General features: G+C 41.9%; 1 protein-coding gene across 3 annotated transcripts in view; it reads left to right on the forward strand.

Moving 5' to 3' along the window:
- The first annotated feature begins 6,233 nt into the window (after positions 1 to 6,233).
- The window catches only part of ARID5B (AT-rich interaction domain 5B), a 196,293-nt gene continuing 180,681 nt past the window's right edge, over positions 6,234 to 21,845 (forward strand). Inside the window, exons 1-2 of one of the 3 annotated variants that reach the window (XM_001165696.7) lie at positions 6,234 to 7,425; positions 7,854 to 8,108. In XM_001165696.7, the coding sequence (XP_001165696.3) occupies positions 7,405 to 7,425; positions 7,854 to 8,108 (276 nt within the window). In that variant the 5' untranslated portion in view covers positions 6,234 to 7,404. Of the gene's footprint in view, positions 7,426 to 7,853; positions 8,109 to 9,016; positions 9,319 to 21,845 lie in introns of those variants that run through there. The other 2 variants (XM_054659654.2, XM_063781829.1) reach the window with 2 other exon arrangements.

The raw sequence follows: 21,845 nt of genomic DNA on the forward strand, positions 1-21,845 counted from the left end.
AGAGGAGTTCCCTCTTACTCAGCCTTTTTGTTCTAGTCAGGCCTTCGACTGATTGGATGATGCCCACCCACGAGGGGGTTTACTTTGCATATCATTTGTCTGCATTACTCAGTCTAGTGATTCAAACGTTAATCTCATCCAAAAACACTCCCCCAGATACACCTAGAAAAATGTTTGACCAAATATATGGGCACCCCATGGCCCACTCAAGTTCACACATAAAATTAATCATCGCAATCTGCAGTATTAACATTGTCTTCATCACTTTCTCAAGTCCAATCAACAAAACAATGAATCGAGCTCTGATTTGTAATGTTTGCTGAATTCCATGGTATAAATACCCCACCATGGCCTATTTCAAGCTACCAATGGGATGTCAATGGATGTGAATTGGGAAGAGATGGGGAGTAGCACACCCTTATATAGTAGAGTTGGCCCTCCATATACAAGTTCTGCATCTGAGGATTCAACCAACTGCAGATTTAAAATATTCAGAAAGGCCAGGCATGGTGCCTCACGCCTATAACCCCAGCAATTTGGGAGGCCGAGGCAGGTGGATCACTTGAGGTCGGGAGTTTGAGACCAGCCTGACTGACATGTTGGAACCCTGCCTCTACCAAAAAATACAAAAATTAGCCAGGTGTGGTGGCGCACGCCTGTAGTCCCAACTACTCGGGATGCTGAGGTGGGAGAACTGCTGCAACCCAGGAGGCGGAGGTTGCAATGACCAGAGATTTCACCACTACCCTCCAGCCTGAGCAACACAATGAGACTGTCTCAAAAAAATACAAATAAAAAAAAAACATAAAAATAAGTGAAAAATAAAAATAAGTGAATAAGTGAAATAAGTGAAAAATAAAAATAAGTGAAAAATAAAACAATATAACAACTGTTTACATAGCATTTACGTCATATTAGTTATTACAATATGATGATTTAAAGTATAAGGGGGATGTGAGTAGGTGATATTCAAATACTATGCCATCTTATATAAGGGACTTGAGCATCCACAGATTTTGGTATCTGCCAGGAGTCCTGGAACCAGTCCTCTGAGGATACTGTATTGCGGCCACAAAAATACAAAAGACATAAATAACCTCCAGAGTATAGATAACAGTTAAATATAGTAAAACAATTAGAGTGTTGAGGGTATATTACCATTGTTTTCTAATATAATTTATTTGAGAGCTTATATAATTTAATGTTCAATAGTGGATGTGTTTGACATCTGACTTGCAAAATTTCTGAAAATGTAATCATCAGCTCTAGGGAGTCTGCGGGAACTAGTGCCAGCACATCCCTAGAAGGGCGTTGTTTAAGCCCTGAGGGAAATTCATCTGGTCCCCTACTATCTTTGTGGAAAGCCCACCCAATTTTATTTTGGCCAAAGCTTATTGGAAATGAAAACAGAACCAACCTCACTGTTTTTCTTGGTATTATTTTTCTTCTGAAGTACACAGATCTCCTTATACCCTTAGTGAATTACCACGTTTACATATTTCAACCTGCAATAACAAGTCATAAAATTATCAGTCTGTGACATGGCAAAATGTAGGTGGAGGCGGTCAAGGGACTTGCCGGCACTTCCATGGGTCTGAATGACTCCCCAGCAAGGGCAGCTGCCTCTATACAGATGAACAGCCTGGATAATTCTGCCACAATATCTGAGAAATTCTGACAAGGCCAGAATTAGGGTTTGAGTCCTGCAGATAATTATAGTCATGGACATGGAGACACAGCAAATCAGAGAAGAATGATCCCCTTGACTTTCAGTCTAGTGATTTACCTACCGTACCCACTCTGCTTCTAAGTAATGAGTTACTTAATGCTTGTCAAGTAATTATAAGTTGTAAATCACCAAATACAAGGCATCATTAATGTCTGTTTGAAACTGCACAGAGAAATTTTAGTAGGCAATATATGAGTGCCCCATTGGAGCCAAGACTCCATGTCTGTACATTTTTTCTTGTCTCCTTTAAAAAAAAAATCAGGTATGGCAAGATGTTTTAATAACCTCAGATGGTTGGGACCTCTGTTTTGAGTATGACCTATGATAGGTGTTCCCAGGAATTTCTTTAATACCATGCTGGGGGGCAATTTGATCAAATTATTTATTAATATGTGGATCACAAATGAGTCTGAAAGCCTGAGTCACCACTACCCTTTCCTCCAGCACCCTGCCATTTGAGATGGAATGCCGTGGCATTCTGAATAGAGGGGCAAGATTACAATTTAGCCAAACGTCATATATGTACCCCGCAGTGCAGGCAATTAAAAAAATAAAAGCTTAGTTATTTCTATACTAAGTAACCCATAAATGTCAAGGGCACTTGAAGGCAATGAAGTTGTTAAAATTAAGGGGTGTTAGGGTGTATTTGTGATTGGGGTGAGGGAATGGGACTTGGCTTTAATTTACAAACAAATTAGAAAAAATAAACAGACTCAGCATTGCTATTGTAACTAGAAAGGCTTGAGCAAATTTAATCCAACTTCCTGCATAATATTTGATTAATCTCAGACTCGGGAGGAAAATCAAGATGAGATAGGAAGTCTCCATCTGTACCGAGGGCAGGGGAACTTGGGGCTTCCAGTGCCCACAAAGGGCATCACATGACCCTTCCCAGGGGATCACTTGCTCCGAGTTCCCTGTGTCTCTCTTGGCTCCGGCTCCAAGTTCATGAGAAATCTGTCCCCATACCCATCCTTCTGAAGCTTCCAGCCTTTACCACCTGGACCTGGGCTGGAGTCCCACCCCCACCACAGCTCTTGAGACAGGCGACGAATAGACCCAAATTTGAGATGTAGCTCAACCTTTGACCACTAGAGGTCTCCTGGAAAGCAATGACCCGTATAACCCGGTTGATCCTCCTTCAAACCAATAGACTTGTTGCACTAAGGCTTGGCGAGCCTGCTCTGCTCAAGGCCTCCTTATTAATAACGCCACCCGCCCCCGCCGCTCACGATGGCGCCAGGCATAGAGGGGGATGGGACCAGGCGGTGGCTGACCCTCAGACAGTGCTGGTTCTTTACGAATCAGTCTGCAGACTCCAGGGCTACCCCTTCGAACCCCACTTACTGACCAAGCAAGAGCAGGAGAGCGTGCCTAACTCGAGGTCCCCAGGTGGGCAGCGTGGAGCCCCACAGACTTCCAACCAGCGATGGACTGGGGAAGGGACCCACGTTCAGAATCACCTAGCATCAGGTCCGCCAACAGGCCAGAATCCACTCGCCCCTCGCTTCGTCCCCCTAATTCCTCGTCCCCATTACCCCCCTTCACCGCCTCCGTTTTGCCTCCGGATCGCAAAAGTGACCCGAGCTTTAACCAGTGGAGAGAGATCAGGGAACAATTCACTGTCCCTATTCTCATCCATGTGGTATTTTCTGGGAAAATTAGTGGCTTCTAGCTGGAAGAGGAAAGAAAAGGGGTGGGGGGGTGGATGGCTGAGGGGGAGCAAGAAAGGAAACAGCCAGGTTGAATTCCCAGTCTTTATCAAGCAATTCGCTCACCAATGAGAGAAAGCTGCAGTGGCAGATTCGAGCCACATGCGGTAGTGTGTAGCAATTAGTAGATAAAATGCTGACTAAAGTGCTAAAACATGAAGTATTATTGTAGCCAAGGTCAAAAATGCTTCAGTTGTCTTTTGCAATTTGGGGGAGGGGAGGCCCAGGGGTACGCAGAGAGGTTTGCATTTTCGAAATGGTCGCCTTCTTTCTTCAAACTGTACTTTTCCTTTTTTTTCTTTTTTTATGATCCTGTTTATTATAGTCCAAGCTGCCTAATTATGTCACTGCTGGTTTTTGCAACTAACTTAATCCTCCTGATCCTTTATGAAGCGATTCACAGACACTGAATAATGTCTACTGCTCTCCCATCCCCTTGAGGGGCAAGAATGATTTTTAATTTTTTACCGTGTAAATACACGAGATTAACTTAGAGAGTTGGATTTTTGGCTAGTAAAGCAGCAAGAATATAGGTGTGTGGGTACCGGATTCTGTGTTTCAGTACAAGAAAGAGCCCAGAAATAGTGGGTCATATAAACATATACTACTCTCCCTCCCACCTTTTATACACAGCAAGTTCCAGCTACAAGCTTTTTTATAGATAAATAAAGCAGTTGCTTTCATGATTATAACTGTCCTGAATGGATTGTCTTCTTACAACATTCAATCTGTTTATGAGTATTTACTTTACATTAGCCCAGGGACCCTGCACTGCAGGAGTTTGCCTCTATTCCCCTGGGTGTCGGTGTCTCAAGTCTTACATCTGCTCTGTGATTGATGGAGCCTTGAATCCACGTTATTAGTCTCTCACAAGCAGAAATCAGACAGGCTATTAACTACATTACTTCAAAGAACTGTTTCAATACAATCTCCTTATCTTAATTGAAACTTTCTTTGTATGGATATTTGCTACACAGATAATTTACAGGTGCCTATCAAACATCACATTAAAGAAGAGGTAAAATTGAGGGATTTTTGGGGGGGGAGGGGTAAACACTATTGTGATCTGTAATTTTAAAAGACATTCACAGTATTGGTTTGATTTATTAGATTTATTATGTTCACAGGGGGTGGGGGCAGTGCTGTAAAAAGAGGGGGAAAGATACCCCTGTGATTCGGTTTTGAAATTTAGCATTCATCTGATTACAAGGCTGCGGATATTCAAAAATATTCAGACCCAGATCCCTGCAATTGTTAACATCTCAGAAACCTTATCGGAGAGATAAGGCAGCATGCATCCTAGTTCAGTGCCTACCTTGAAGAGCTGAAGAAACAGGGTTTCTAATTAGATGAAGTTCGTTACACACTTAAAGACTTACAGCACCAAAGATAGTAGAAGTAGCTTAGATGCTGTAAAGAGCTGTATAATTTTTTAAGAAAGAGATTTAATATACAATTGAGGGATACCCTCAGGCATTCTGTTGAGGTTTCTTGCATAAATGCTGCTGCATTGGTCATACAGGAAACTGACTCAGAGTCGATCTCAAATACGATCTTGTCAAAATACTGCAACTCAAGTTTTTTTAATATAGGATTTCTTGAACTGGATGTATATATTTACGCTAACATGACAGAGACTAACAGAAGCTTTAGGCATATCTATTTTTTAAAAAGACATGTAAAATGCCCCTCAGTCAAGTCCATTCATATGTTAAAAATGAACAAAATGGGCGATTCTAATCAAACGTCTGCAGTATGCGTTATAAAGTTAAAAAGAGAGAGAGAAAGCGCAGGAGAGCTATAATTTCTCTTTGTAACCCATGTTTATAAAATAGAAAGATCAGATGAAATTTCAAGAGATAATTAAAGAGTGATGTGCAAGTCATAATTTGGCTAATGTTAAAGATGGGAGACTGCGAATTGTAGTCCTCCATGGTGCAGAGTTGTGATATTACTTTAAATTATTAAAATAGTTTTCGACAGCTTTCAGAATACGGGCTCTTTGGCATGGGCTTTTATTATTTATTGTAATTAGAGGATCTGCCATTTTCTTTCGTTTATCTCTGTGTGTATAGAAACGAGATAGATTTTGCCTTTTATTACTTCCCCATATTCTGAATCAAAAATGTGGTTTAGATAATGTTAAGTGCCCTAATTCTTACTGCAGCGGACGCAGACGTTATGAAAAGGCATAAAAATATACACAGAGGGTCTTTCCACCTCAAGTCACTGAATATGAGGCATTTGCGCTCTGCCGGGTGTATTAACTTCAGCCATGTGAATATAATTTTCATTAAAGTAATCCTGTTTCAACTAGATGCTGTGACTAGAGGTGAAACGTTGCGAAAGCGTTAAAAATAGCTTACTAGTAATTTCAACATCCTGTAATTTTATCACAGATCAAGTTTCAACTGTCATACTATACAGACCTTATTCCCCATATAGTACATGTTTACTTTTTTAGCATGCCAGACCCACTTTGGAAAGATTGGTGCCAATATAATAAAAGCTGGAGGGGGGGTGTGCTGGAAGGAGTGGGAGGAGAGCGGGGAAGGGGGTGGGGGAACGTGGGGGAAGCGAGTACACCATTTTAAATCAACACTGCGAAAATGCAATCTAGCCTGGCGGAGGACCGGCAGCTGGGTCGGAGCTTGCGAGGGCTTTGCAGTCTCTGCCTGTTCCTTGTTCTGTCGCTCTTAAGTTTCTCTGTGTTTGCATAATAGCCGTGCATGCAAACCTCGCAATGCTCCAGGGCTCCAGAACAATAAATATACACATTTAAAGCCTTTATTGTCTTACGGTTCATGCCCCCGGTTTTCAACAGCTTAATTTCTGGTTGTATTTAACTAGTTTGCAAATGGATTTTTTCAGTTTCAAACTATTATTGAGGAAGCTCCCCTCCCTTTTTTGGCGGGGGAGGGGATGGGGGTGGGGTAGGAGTCGGTATATTATTCCTGTAGCGCTGGGTTATATAAACACATTATCATTTGAGAGCGCCCTTGGCGTCCATCAGCATTGTAAACACGTACTAGTGTATATACTTCAAAATTAAAGAATGCACACGCAGATCCGGGAGCCTGAATTCATATTCTGAGCAGACTCGCTTCTCGCATTTATTGATTTATCATGCATCGTTTATTGTTCCAGTCCCTAAATGCAGTCGCTGTCCGTTCAATATTGTTTGCAAAATCCTAAGATATGTGTGCACTGCTCACTTGTCTCTTTTTTTTGCTGAGTATTTTTTTGCGAAGCGAACAAATGCATTAATATTTATATGTTTATATAATCGATAACCCACTTTTCCCTTCCATGTAAATAGGCATCAAAAGATAATTTAACAGATTAGTTCTCGAAAACATGGCAGTGAGGAAGCGTAATTTAACTATCAAACAAATCTACATGTCTAATAACAGCAAATCTGCTAAGGAGCATTAGAAAGAGGAGCAGCGCCCCGGAATCTCTGCAGGAAATGTTCTTTATATTAGACATATACAAGCAGGTCCTGTCAGATGCACAGTGGAGCTCGCTAGCCCTCCTCTCCTCCAAAAATCTCATCAGACGATATCCCAGACAGGGGCGGTTAGAGAGAGAGGAATCACATCTCCACACAGTTTTAGGGTGTCTTTTATTTTTACAAATCTTCCTGTGTGTTTTTTGCCTTGATCCATCCTCTTCCCGCCGAGATCGTATGGCGCCTTTCTCTCGATTATGAATTTGATCAATCCATATTTGGAAGAAAACCCACATAGTTTTTTCAGGAGCTGAAAATTGAGTCGTTATAGAAATATTAGGACATATTTTCAATCATTTCGGTGCCCAAAGGGAGGCAAGAGCTCAGTTTTATATTGAGACATTACGCCGGCTGAAGACAGAGAATGCGTTTCCCTGCCAGGACCTGATGCAATCCATTCAAGCCAACAAGTTTGGAGAGAATGTTGAGTTCAATCAATTCAGAACGTCGAGATGGAGCCCAACTCACTCCAGGTATTTCGCTCTCCTCCGCTCCTCCGATCCCGGCACCCCCCGGCACCCCCCAACCCCCCAGCTCACCCACACCTCTGCACCCACCCACACCCCCCACAAACTTTTCACCAAACTTTTACCCTCTGCATCCCCCAAAATCATTTTTATTGTTTAAAAAAATCCCTGCACTGATCATACATACATAATGTAATTTTACCGCCTCAAATGGGGAGGTGGGGAGAAGTGGCGGTGGGGGGCCCTGAGTTTTTTTTTTTTTTTTTTAGGGAAGCAGAAAATTTGTGGGTGCTATTATTTTTTCCACCCAGCGTTATATCTGTTGGGTCGTCTGTATTAAGAGAGTGGATGTCTGTGTGTAAATGTGTCTGGGAATAGATGTTTGTGCTCTGATGGCTACATTATTTATTTGGTGTTTTTTTCCCCCCCTGCAGTGGGTCGGCTCACCGTGTGGCTTGCACGGACCTTACATTTTCTACAAGGCTTTTCAATTCCACCTTGAAGGCAAACCAAGAATTTTGTCCCTTGGCGACTTTTTCTTTGTAAGATGTACGCCAAAGGATCCGATTTGCATAGCGGAGCTCCAGCTGTTGTGGGAAGAGAGGACCAGCCGGCAACTTTTATCCAGCTCTAAACTTTATTTCCTCCCAGAAGACACTCCCCAGGGCAGAAATAGCGACCATGGCGAGGTGGTAAACCTGTCTGTCCCCCTCTTCTTTCTTTATTATTTTTCCCCCTAGTAATGCTTATTACAGGGCAAGCTTGAAAATACTGTATTCACTTCTGCAGGCAAGCAGAATCGACTCCTTTTTTAAAGGGGTAGCGCCACTAGCTGGGGCTCGAGTATTTTGCCATTGTCAGAGTTTGGCTGTCAGCTTTACAAAGAGGATCCAACTGCTGATTTTAGTCAAGATCAAATAACTTGTTCGAGAAGGGTTTTGTTCAAGGATGTGTGTGTGTGTGTGTGTGTATGTGTGTGTGTGTGTGTGTTCATTTGCTCTCCTGCTATTGCCTCTTGAACATCACATGCTTTTTATATTTTTTGCCTTTTGAAAATTTACCTTCGTGTCTGGCTCGGTCGTGTCTGGGTGGATTTCTTTCGGTGGGTTTCGATATTGTTCTTTTTTCAAAGTAAGTATTTGATATGTTTAAGAGGGCGGAAATTACGAAATGGAGGCAGAATGAGATCAAAAGCTATTGAGTTGGCAAAGACGTGTTGAATAAAGTGATAAATGACAGGTACTGGAATAATACATTCAAATAACTTGCAGATCTGCCCGGGCGGATTTCAAAGCGGTGGTGTAACAGGCACAAACACGTTAAGCATTAACAACTATCTCTCGCCCACTCCCCCTCCCCCCGGACAAGCCATTTGATGTTCTAGTTTGCAATTACTCCACGCAAAGTGGACGTCCTCCTGCGCGATCTTTGGGGGTGTGTGGGACGGGGGCGGGGGAGGGGAGGGCAGAGGGGTGTGTGCTCGCCCACTGGCCCTGCGGGTCCAGCGTTCTCCGTGCCCAGACGGCGCTCCCGGGGAGGGCGGGGAGGGGACAGAGCCTCCCCGGCACGTTTCTGGGCGGCCGCGGGGGCGCTCGCCGCGCTCCCGGGAGGACGCCGGAGGTGAGCCCGCTGTCACTGGGCGCCGGGGCGGCCGCCTCCCTTCGGCTCTGTCATTTCATGTGTGACCGCAGTTCTGCGGGCTCCCCTCCTCAGCTGACCGACCTCAGCGCCGTGGTACCTACCGAGGGGAACTATTTTGGGGAGTCTGTGCCCACGGCGCAGCAGGGAGGGAGGGCGCACTGCCGCCTGGCGAGGCTTTGTGTTGCCAAAGCGAGAGCAGGGTAATCAAACAGACTTTTGAGGGCAGCTAGTGCTGTGCCAGGCTCTCGAGCTTTCGAGGTAGGTGTAAGGATCTAAGGATCTTTTTGTTAAATGAATGGTTTCCCGTTTAACTCATCCCGGGGCTCGGAGCTGCCAGTCCTTCCAGAATTCCTCGGTTTGATCGAGTTGATAGTACTTTTGGCATTGCCAGTTCACTCCCTCTCCCCAGGATCGAATTACTCGTCAGTGGTCTATGCCAGTTAATTACTGGAGTTCGTCGAAACGTTCGCCCTCGAATCTGCCTTTTCGGAAATAAGCCCCTCCCACCCACCCCCGCTCACCTCCCCCCTCCACCCTCCCCGGCCAGCTTTGGTTTTTAAATGTTCATATTTCCCGACGTCCGCCTGCAATTTTAAAAAGGTGTTGTTTGGAAATACTGTGAAAAATCCTGCAACCTACCAACAGGTTGAGCTCTTTCCCCCTCCCAAGGTCTGGCTCGGCCCCCTCCCCCGACCCAACTTTCCTGCGCAGCTGTCTTCCTCCCCCTCCCCCTCCCCCTCCTGATTTCTTATTATTTGCTTTTCAAATTTATTACTTCAACATGGCCTGTGATCTGGAAAAGGGAAGGATTAAATATCCAGAAAAGAACTGGTGCCTAATAGACTTCTGACTAAGTCCAGGAGGAAATTATTCAGTGTTTTATGGGATATTTTGTGGTCACTCTTTTTTGGGGGGGGGGGATTGAAATTGGGATGTTTTTTAAAGACCCTGAGTTGACCCCACTTGGTACAGTTTTAATTTTTGTTGGTGTAATTAAATGGTGAATTCTGATTTAAGAATAAAGGCTATATTTGCCAAACGTTGCATCTGCTAGAAGTGTTGACAGTGAATAGATATATTTTTAAATACACGATTTCTTTTTAATTGTTCATTATGGGGAATTGAAAGGGAACCATTGTAATGATCTGTGCATTTCGTCACTGCTATATGAGCCATACCTGAGAAAATTAATCTTGCCATTTAAAAGTAAACTCTAGGGGGTTTGCGGAGGGAGATGGCTCTATTTATAATCCTCAGCTGCATATACATCGTCTAATATTATGCATGATTTGTTTTTTAATGCTAACACGGCTGGTAATTAGCTGTATGATTATACTTGTATATTTCATTAGGACTTTGGCTGATGTCATTGTGAATTATTCAGCCATATTAAAACAATTTTCAATTGAGATAATGACACGCCTCAAAATTATGCAAATGCAGACTGCATTGTGCAAAATAATTATGACAAATGTAAAGCAGGTAGAAAGTTTCCCAATGCAGATCGGTTTTCCACCCTGGTGATGTCATTTCCCCCCTGGCCTAAGTTAGTCATTCATTAGCAGAATAGCAGCAGCAGTCTTCTCTGGAGGAGAGCCTTACAGAAACCAGCATTTACTGCTGGCACCTAGAGGGGGCAACAGGGCCCTCTCATTAAGAAATTTGCTTTGTTTTCACTTATTCCATTAACTTGTTTATATACATTTAAATGATTTTTATTATTGATTTTAAATAGTTTTGAATGATGCATTTGCCATTTGCAATGTGTAACTGAAAGAGAAAGGTTTCTTGGTGATATGCACTGTTACTTGGAGAAAATGTTCAGCACATTTAATCAGCCAGTACAGTTTATTTTAAGTAACCAAATGGAGATTAATAATTTCTTGATTGAGCTGACATCAGCATCCATTTCGAAAGGACAGCCAGGACTCAGTATGCTTTTTTTGGTTTAAGAGAATCATTCTGCCTTTTTATGATTTCTTGAAATGTAAAGACGTCAGTTCTAAAAGCAGAAAAATGATCATTGTGCAAGATTAGAAATAGCGTCCCTGTGTGGTTTGCTGTGATTTGCAGAGAGTTTTTTTTTTTGGAATATTTTCTCATGATTTTTGTAATAATTGTGGGAGGCTGGTTAAGGCAGGACTTTGTACACCCATTTTACAGATGGGGACATAGACTCGGAAAGGTTATGTGGTTTGTCAAAGGTCACCAGGCTAGAACCCAGGCCTCCTTGAAATTCAAGGTTATCTTTTCTCCCCAGTGAAACCTACCCTTGAAAGCAGAGCTTGAATGCATCATATTACATTCTAGAAGTGTGTACTAATGTGAACAGTCCCTCAGACATTTTAGAATTGTAACTAGTTAATCAGCTTTGCCAAAGGTCACCAGATGTCTAGGTAGCAAAACTATCCTTATCCTGTAAAGTTAAGCTAATTCTAATCAGTGGTATATAATGATAACAGTTATATTTTAATAGTTATTAATGAGCATTAACAACTTACTATTCATTTTAATGATGATGGTGATGATTTATATGCTTATATACACCAATGCCTTCATATATAATACTTCCAGTGTTGGCAACTGGTCAACTGAGGAAAAGCATTCAAGAAAGTCACATTTTGATTCTGCAGCTTGCTACTTGCTTAATCTTGAACAACCATAAGTACTTGGAACCTCAGTTTCTTCAGCTGCAAAATGGGAACAAAGTAGGGATGACTATAGATTGTTGGTGAAGATCAAGAGGATTTATAGGCAAAAGAGCTTTATATTCTATAAAGTACTTAAATAAATAGAAAAGAATTATGATTATAGTGACCTTTGTTCTAGATATTCTTAATTTTATAAACAATAAAAAAAAACTTTTGTGTCTGTGTGGAGGTTCTTGGACCTAAAAATGATACCATCTTAAATTACCATGAAAATGAATAGCAGGGCCATGTGCAAGGAGTTAAGTGTCTTTAGTAATTACTTAGAATTGCCACATTCAGCCACTAGCTCTTCAGAGGAGGAAAATGGCAAAGTAGACGGGTAATTGGTTCTGTTACTGGATAACTTCTGATTACATTCATTTTCCAATTGCCAAGTGCTTAATCTATTGGCAGTATACCCTCTTAAAATGGGTGGATATGCAAGCTTGGATTTCAGCCTGACCAGCCATCGCTGGGATTTTACAAGAAGGTTTGCTGGTCACCTCCAACTGTGCTTGTGGATGGCTAAGCTAATGATGTCCAGGAGTCAAGATCAGGCATACCTGGATGTTACAGATTCTAGCATGCATTCCAGATTTCTAAAGGTGATTCGGTTATCACCAGCCTCACTACTGAATTTAAAAATGCTAAAAATCCATGTTCTGGGGCCCCTATTGAAGTCTCCTCAAATAGAATCTCTAGAGTTGGGTCCAGGAGTCTGAATTTTAAATATTTAAACAGTCTCAGTCTAGCTATGTTATCTTGGGCAAGTTCTAAACTCTCTGTGCCTCCGTTTTCTCATCTGTAAAGTGGAAATACAGTCCTTATTTCCTAGGATTATTTTAAGGATTAAATAAGTTAATATATGTAAAATGCATATGCCCGAAGTTGACACATAGTAGATACTTCAATAATGGTTGACTGTTGTTATTATCATTAATATTAGCATTAATCTCACTGAGGTTTGAAACCACTACCATGGAGCTTACTGAAAAGTTTTTCCATGTGAGGGAATGGCACCTAGGTGAGTTTGCTAGGACATGTGGGCTTCCAAGTCCTACCGAATCAGGCTATCTTTCATCTCCATGTTGGCTTTAGCTGTGTCACCAAAATAAAAAGTGTCTTAAGGATTTACATTTTAGTGCAGAAGTAAACTGTCAACTGGATCAGCAGGATTTTTTTTTTCAAAAGATTGCCTGATTTGGTCATATCTGGAGTTAGACAGACACATTCTGGAATCTAGAAGGTGCTGGATTAGTCTTGCTCTTCTCTTTGGATAGCTCCTCAGTCTTGGTCTATATCCATAAGGTAATTTTTTAGAGATTTCTGAGACCTCTTAAATGACCACACTGGCCTTAGACAATTGCTTTAACTTTTTTAAGCCTCTGTTTCTTCCTCTGTAAAATGGATTTAATGGCCTCAACTGTGCTGGGAATCAGAGATAATAATGAAAAGGGTCTGGAATCTAGCATAGTATAGTACCTACACATGAGAGTTCAATGAATAATGGTTGCACTTATAATAGTTATTATTTATTTTTAGTAATCATCTTAAGCTAAGAAAAGGATTTATCTTTACTCTACCAAGCAGGTCTTTTAGAACAAAGATAAGAATGTAAAGAATTACGTGGAGAGAAATTACTGGACTGTGACAAGAGTCGGCCAAGTAAGGCCTGAAGGCCAAATCTGGCCCACTGTCTGTTTTTGTGAATAAAGTTTTATTGGAATGTGGCCATGCTAATTTGTTTATGGCTGCTCTCAGGCTCCAACAGCAGAGTTGAGTTGTTTTGACAGTTACCAGATCGCTGACAAAGTAGAAATATTTATTATCTGGCTTTCTTAAGAAAAACTTCGCTGACCCCTGGCCTATGCGGTTGATCTGCAATAAGGTAGATGATTGTGTACCTATTTTTCTTTCTTGAGTTTTGGCCATTAACCAGTAATAGCAGAAATATAAGAAACTTAAGTAATATAAGAAATTGTACTTCAATATTATATCATTAACGTTTACATATCCAATCCAATTTCACCATTGATTCTAGGACATTAAAATTTGAGAATGAGTGAAATAATATTAAATTATATTTTGTATGGTTAAGATCAAAACTTTAGCCAATATTAGTATTGTCTATTTTGAGTTAATAAAAAACTACTCGTGAAGTTCTATGTGCTCAGTACTCTGCTAGGTGAAGAGACGGATGCAAAATAGTTTGCGATGTGACCCTTTTTCTGAATAAATTTATCAGTCTTGATAAGGAGATGAGATCAACATGTCTAAAAATGTAAAAGCAATATGAGACACAACACATCAGTAAATTGTGCTGATAATACATGTCATAGGCGTCCAAAGGAAGGCTCCCAGCCATCATGTTTTTTGGAAAAAGAATTCATTAAATTTCTCAGATGTTGATTGAAAACCTACTGTGTGCTGGCACTTGGATACAAGAGATTAAGGAGAATGGCCTCGGCCAGGCATAGTGGCTCACGCCTGTAATCCCAGCACTTTGAGAGGCCGAGGCAGGCAGATCACGAGATTGAGAACATCCTGGCTAACATGGTGAAACCCCGTCTCTACTAAAAATACAAAAAAATTAGCTGGGCGTGGTGGTGGGCGCCTGTAGTCCCAGCTACTTGGGAGGCTGAGGCAGGAGAATGGCGTGAACCCGGGAGGCAGAGCTTGCAGTGAGCCAAGATTGCACCACTGCACTCCAGCCTGGGCAACAGAGCAAGACTCCATCTCAAAAAAAAAAAAAAAAAAAAGAAGAAGAAGAAGAAGAATGGCCTCTGCCCTCAAGGAGTTCCCAAACTGCCTTTGTAGACAGACAGTGATCACAGAAAAGGCCATCAGATTCTTGCCATCTGGGTTCCTTAGTTTAAGTTGAGACGAACTGAGATCACTATTTATTTGTAGCATTTCTTAATCTTTCCGGAAATTAGAAAGTACTGTCTTCATCTTTGAATTATTACTTCCTGGACACATATTTGTAGAGCACCTATTATGTGCCAGATCCTATTCTAGGCCCTGGGGATGCAGCATGAACAAGACAGACAAAAATCACTGCTCCCAGGGAGCTTATAGTCCAGTGGTTGGTTGTAACCTCTCGTGCACTTTATACCTTGTGCCTTATAGTTATCTGTGTTCTTTTCCTTTACCTTGTCACCTGACCCTATGCTCCCCCCACCATAGTGCTGTTCTCAGGAGCAGGCAGTTGTGCCTTATTCACCTCTGGGTCCTCTGCAATATTTAGTGCTATTCCGTGAGTTGTTTTTTTTTTTTTTTTTTTTTGAGACCGAGTCTCGCTTTGTCGCCCAGGCTGGAGTGCAGTGGCGCGATCTCGGCTCACTGCCAGCTCCGCCTCCTGGGTTCACGCCATTCTCCTGCCTCAGCCTCCCAAGTAGCTGGGACTACAGGCGCCCGCCACCGCGGCCGGCTAATTTTTTGTATTTTTAGTAAAGACGGGGTTTCACCATGTTGGCCAGGATGGTCCCGATCTCCTGACCTCGTGATCCACCCGCCTTGGCCTCCCAAAGTGCTGGGATTACAGGCGTCAGCCACCGCGCCCGGCCTTCAGTGAGTATTTTCTGAGTGACTGAACCACAGAATTAAAATGCCTTCTTGCACACAGTCTACCTTTTTTAAGCTTTACCCAGTTTCTTTCTGTCAGATGACCAGTGACCAGTCATTCACATGTGGGCCAGATCCACGACCCCATCTCACACTTCTTTCTCTTCCAAAGTCTGTAGTTATTTTGCACTGTAGAATGTGAAAACATGGGAAGTGGTTTTTTCACAGGGGCACTCACCAAAGAAATAAGCAAATATTTGAATGATTAGACTGGAGGCAGCATCTCTGTTTCGTTGTTAATTTTCCAGTCTCAGCAGTCAACCCATAAACAGTCAGGGCTTTGGGGTGGCAACCTATGAAAAGACTAGACTTCAGGAAAGAAGATTCACTCCTCGCCTGGTGTTGGTTGGCAGTTCATACGAGCCAGCATGTTTTTCAGGCTGATGGTCTTAACTAAGCCACATGTTTGATAGTGCCTCAAAATTGTAAGCAATTAAAACCTCTCGACAATTAGACTGTCAGACACATACTAAGGAAATGTTATTTTTATGAAATACAAGAGTCCATACATGTAAATACTTCATTATTAATTATTAATAAAGCATGCCATTGTTCATAGTGGCATCTAGTGATATATGACTCAAGCTCATTTATCAAAGTCTAGTTTTAACCAATATCCAGAATATAATTGCTTGAACCAAATGCATTCACTTGTCATTTTTTATAGCCAGTGTAGTTGGATATTTGCCATCTTCTACTCAGAATAATATTGTAGCTAGTGACTACCCGTTGCCTTGGCTTTTAAGGAAATTTAAAACAAATTTATCGATTGTTGGCTTAAGGATTCATTCACCTCTCAGAGATGTGGTCATGGATTCCCTCATTTCTTGAAGAATCTACACCGCACAAATCCAAGGATGCATTTTTCTGGCCACGCTGTGTTCCTCACTGACTTGCTGGAGATGAGAACCTTGGTCTTAGCCCTCCAGCACACATCCCTCATGCCCTGGACTATGAGCATCAGTATCGACAACACATTTCAAACATGCAGATGATGATGATTATTGAAAGGGTGCTTTAGAATCATGCTAATGGCATCAATCTCTCGCACACACTTGGGTAAATTAATTCTGCTTTTAAAATCAGATGCACTGTTAGCAGCGTTAAAGATGGATATTTGACATTTATCATGCAGACTAGGATGGGTGGTTTAATTACGTGAATTTTCTGTAGGATCTTTGTGGCTGTATAAATAGACGCACAGTGGCGTGTGTCCTTGGCATATGACTATCAGGTTCACAGTCACATCTCCATTCCTGTGCCCCAGTAAGAACCCCAGGCGGCAAAGGCCAAATGTTGCTAGTCAATCTAGTGACCCCATAAACATCTTTTCCCCCACCTTTCTTTTCTCATGACTCCAAGCACACCCGGGCTATGAAACACCCCTTCCACCCCATAGTTGAGTTCCAAGCCTGATCAGTGGCACTAAACATTAAACTCTTGTCTTTGAGAATAATGGGCTTTGCTTTCTACACCCTCAAGCATGTTAAGCTACTGTGCAAGCTGGAAAATAAAAATGTTCTAATTGTGTCTTTTAAATAAGCATAGGAGTGAATTAATTAGACCATATTTTGTCTTTAGTTGCTTAGTTACACAATAGTATTCCTGAGCACGAGTAAGATAAATTGGCTCTTTTTGTGCTGCTTGTCCCTTAATCATAATTACTGTATTGCTTAGGAGAGTAAAGCATACATAGATTTTGAATTTTTTATTAATAGTCAAAAATATGCATATGATATATAAAGTATATGCTGTTCAACCTGTTTTATATGTGGGAAGAAGTTTTATTGTGGTGGTAACATTTGCATTAGTTGCTCAAAGATGTAGTTCTGGGAAATACATAATTGAAATGTTTTTGAATTGCTTTTTCTGGCCTTTTCAATCTTATTCAAAATAATAGTGCCTCCAGTCCTGGAGTAGTCATTCTCATTTGATTTAACGTCTTTCTTTGCACTGCACGAGCGGCACCCAGTTTTAACCCTGCAGAGCCTAGATGAAGTTCTGTGATTCATAGGCCATACGTTGTGCCTTATGTTTTTTGGCTCATGCTCTTGGGGCTTGGGGGGCAGCGAGCAGAAAGGTGCCTTTGTCTTGCCATCATTATTCCAATGCCCTTCGCCCTTGGCTCACTTCCATGCTCCTTAAGGAAGGTTCTAGGGTTAGAGAGCGTAAGAGTTTTTTTAGCATGAGCTAGACAACTATCTGTGCTTGCCTGCTGGGGTCTTGCAAAATGAAATGTTGCTACTGGAAGTTGGGTTTCTAACCCCCTACCCCAACCCTCCACCAAGGAGGGCAGCAGGAGTTAGACAGCTTGATATAGTTATTGAACAATGAGAGAGTCTGGATCATGACCCAGGATACTTGCTTGGTAAATGTATGTGAAAATCGACTCCATTGTTCTATTGTATTTGAAAAGCAAGTAAATTATTTACAGATATTTGCTAATTAAAGCATATGTTGTTTCACAAGCACAAAGGAACGCAGTATAACTGGAGACAAAGAACTAAGTGCAAATAATTTAAATTCACTAATACTGTGTATTCTTCTTAAGGGAGGAATATGTTTTTAAAATGTGTATATGTAGGGTGTTGGTCAAAAGGTACAAACTTTTAGTTATAAGATATTCATCATATATATGTGTTCATCTTCTATCTGGAGATCTAATGTATAGTATAGTGACTATAGTTAATAGTACTGTATTGTATACTTGAAAATTGCTAACAGAGTAGATCTTAAGTGTTGTTACCACATCAAAAAAGGATAACTGAGGTGATGAATGTTAATAACTTGATTGTGGTAATCTTCATGATATATATGTACATCAAATCATCACATTGTATACCTTAAATATATACAACCATCATATTGTATACTTTAATGTATACTATTTTTGTTAGTCAATTATACTTCAATAAAGCTGGAGAAAATAAAAGTATGTATATAGGCATATATATAATTATGTGTGTATATATATGCATGTTTATATATATATATACACACATACACACACACACATACAGATAACTTGTCCTGTTATCTCTGTATACATTACACATATATACATACTTTTTTTTTAACCCTTCCAAGGGAAGTCTCGCATGCTACAGAGATAACAAGCCAAGTTACCCCCTAGTTGCTTGTCACTAAGCTTGCCCTAAGCTCTCCAACGGAAGATGAGATGGAAACAGCATTCTCTTTCCCTTTGGTTTTTGCTTGCCATTATCTAGTTTGAGCTCAGCTCGGAGTATCACTAGAAATAAGGCAAATTAGCCAGATACAGTATCAGAGAATAAAAATGTTCTCACCCATTCCTTTGTCCTCAGACTTTCCTGAATGTGATAGGCTCAGGTTTAGTTGTTTTTCTTCTGTTTTGGCAGTGTTCTGGTTGGAAATTTGCACTGTGGAAAAGACGCTGGTGATACAAGGCAAAAGGCAGACCAGTGAAGGTCAGATGCAGAAAAGGTCATATAATGTTCTCAGAGACCTTTTCCTGGCTGGAACTTTGGTGTATCCATTGGTAAAGCTGGTCTCTCTGGCTGTGCTGTCTGCCAACATGTTTGGTTTTAGGCATGGCTAGCTTAAAGTCCCTTGGTATTGTTGATAACGATGGTCAAGAAGAATTGCCATGGTTATTTAAGAGAAAGGCTCATGTCTAATTTGCCATGGACAATTCTGTAGACTCACAAGATAACAGATAAAAGAGACTGAGAAGAACAAATCCAGCCCTCTTTATTTAATAGATGCAGAACCTAAGGCCCAGAAAAATCTTGGGCATGTCCTCAGAACTAGAGAGTGACAGAAGTGGAACTAGGATTCAGTGTTCTCAGGCACCACAGTCTGGTCGGCTGTTTTGTGGGGAAGGGGCTGCTCTCTTGAGGTCATGCGCTGAGGAAAGTAGGCAAGTGCTTCCCGTGGCTGTGTTCTTGGTAGGTCATTCCAGTGCCCTGTCTTATACCAGTGCATGGTGCCATGGGGGACATCACTTTTATAAAACAACTCATGGAGAGTATGGACTTTACTGGAATGGCAAGATACCTTGTTTTGTTTAGTTTGTTTGTTTTTGAGATGGAGTTTCGCTCTTTTTGCCCAGGCTGGAGTACAATGGCGCAATCTCAGCTCACCGCAACCTCCGCCTCCCAGGTTCAAGCGATTCTCCTGCCTCAGCCTCCTGAGTAGCTGGGATTACAGGCATGCACCACCATGTCTGGCTAATTTTGTATTTTTAATAGAGACGGGGTTTCTCCATGTTGGCGAAGCTGGTCTTGAACTCCCGACCTCAGGTGATCCACCCGCCTCAGCCTCCCAAAGTGCTGGGATTACAGGCGTGAGCTACCGCGCCCAGCCCTGGAATGACAGGATACTTAGCAGAGAGTTAGTGATTACACAGAAGCCAGGATTGATATCCAGGATCCCAGACTGGACATCACCTTCATTTCTATAATTTTTCCTGAAGCCAGGAGGGCCCTCTAATGGGATGCTATTTATGTTGGCTGAAGAAAAGCTTCGCCAAAAGGTGGCAATGTTGGTAATAAATGGAATTGGTACTTATGCGAACATCTGATACTCATGGATGGTTTCATCATTCAGAAGTGTGTATCTACTATATGCCTACTATGTGTCAGTTCTCTGTGCTGTTAAAGGAGCAGTTAAAGTGAGTGCCTACTATGTATCAGTTCTCTGTGCTGGGGATATAATAGTGAACAATGAGTGACTAGTACACAAAGATTTCTGTTCTCAGAGAGCACATTTTCTCTCCTATAGTAAGAAGGAAGAAGCAACTTGATTAATTTGTCCCAAATGGAGGGAAAACCATCTCCATACATTGTAGTCTTAAAACCAAATTCACGCCTCCTTCTAGAGTGCTTTTTCTGTGTATTCACAGCCCAGAGAAAATGCCCCATATTTCTCTTTCCCGAAACCATCTGCAAAATTTTCACCCACAGTCTTTTCAATGAAGTCAAAGTCACAACATTTTCCATTAATTCAGTGACCACTTATATGTCAGGCATTGCAAATACATTAACATATAAATTAAATATAAATAAAATATCTCATTTAATTCTCATGGATACTCTATTATGTCCGTAGTAGTTTGACATTTCCATACTTTGCAGCTGAGGCCAACAGAGGTTAAAGGAACTTGCCCAAGGTCACACATAGGTGAGACTCAAGAGTCGGGATTGAAACCCATGTTCTCCCGATGCTGCCAAGACCAGTGGGCGAGCTTGGTTTCTCATTATAACTTTAGAATATATTGAGAACTCTCAACATCAGCACTGGGGTTTTCACTATATACTGATGTATTCTTTAACTGAGTCTTTATGAAAGCTTCTTTCCTGCTCTTTAGGGACTTGCACAGTTGACTGATACCCAGATAATAGTAATACCATGCACACAGGTAATACACTTTCAAAGGGCACTTTAAACTCCACATAGCGCCTTTCTCACATTTCACAGGAGAGAAGTCTCAGACTCAGTACCTCCAGCGTGACTTTGTGTGCAGCCCAGCACTGCGCACTGGAGAGAGAGAGGTGGAAAACCAGGCAGATCCTGCCGCCATGGAGCTTACCATCAGGTGGGGACCACACGCATAGTATATAAACTTATCACAAACAAAGGGTGATTCTGTGATGTGGTCAAGGGGATGAAGGGCAAATACAAGTGCCTATGTCAGGGGTACATGATTTTGTCGGAAAGGTCTCAGGAGGCATTTTAGAAGAAATATCATTTGAGTTGAGGTCTAAAGGGATCTGGGGGTGAAGATTGGGAAGTTTCTAGGCAAGCTGTAGGGTGAGCACAACCTCCCTGCAGAATGGTTTCTGGGCTGGGCTTGGCCTTGGTGAATTCGTAGCCAGGTTAGAGATGTCCATTTGCCCACTGGAGGGACCAGTTGGTCTAGGTATCATCTAGACACCTGGGGTGCATATTTAGAACTAATGTACATCATTTGGCTATGGAGATGGTTGAAAACACGGCAAGCTAAGGCAAACTAAGGCCCATAGGCCAACTCTGGTCTACTATCTGTCTTTGTTTGTTTTTTGTTTGTTTGTTTGTTTGTTTGTTTGAGACAGAGTCTCGCTCTGTTGCCCAGGCTAGAGTGCAATGGCACGATCTCAGCTCACTGCAACCTTCACCTCCCAGATTCAAGTGATTCTCCTGCCTCAGCCTCTGGAATAGCTGGGATTACAGGTGCCCACCACCATGCCTGGCTAATTTTTGTATTTCTAGTAGAGACTGGGTTTCACCATGTTGGTCAGGCAGGTCTTGAACTCCTGACCTCAAGCAGTCCACCCGCCTCAGCCTCCCAAAGTGCTAGGATTACAGGCGTGAGCCACCGTGTCCAGCCTTGTTTGTTTGTTTTTGAGATAGGGTCTCGCTCTGTCACCCAGGCTGGAGTGCAAAGGCGTGGTCTTGCCTCATTGCAACCTCTGTTGCCCAGGTTCAAGTGATTCTTATGCCTCAGCCTGCCGA

The sequence above is a fragment of the Pan troglodytes genome, chromosome 8 (assembly GCF_028858775.2).
Source record: "Pan troglodytes isolate AG18354 chromosome 8, NHGRI_mPanTro3-v2.0_pri, whole genome shotgun sequence".
Lineage (NCBI taxonomy): Eukaryota > Metazoa > Chordata > Mammalia > Primates > Hominidae > Pan > Pan troglodytes.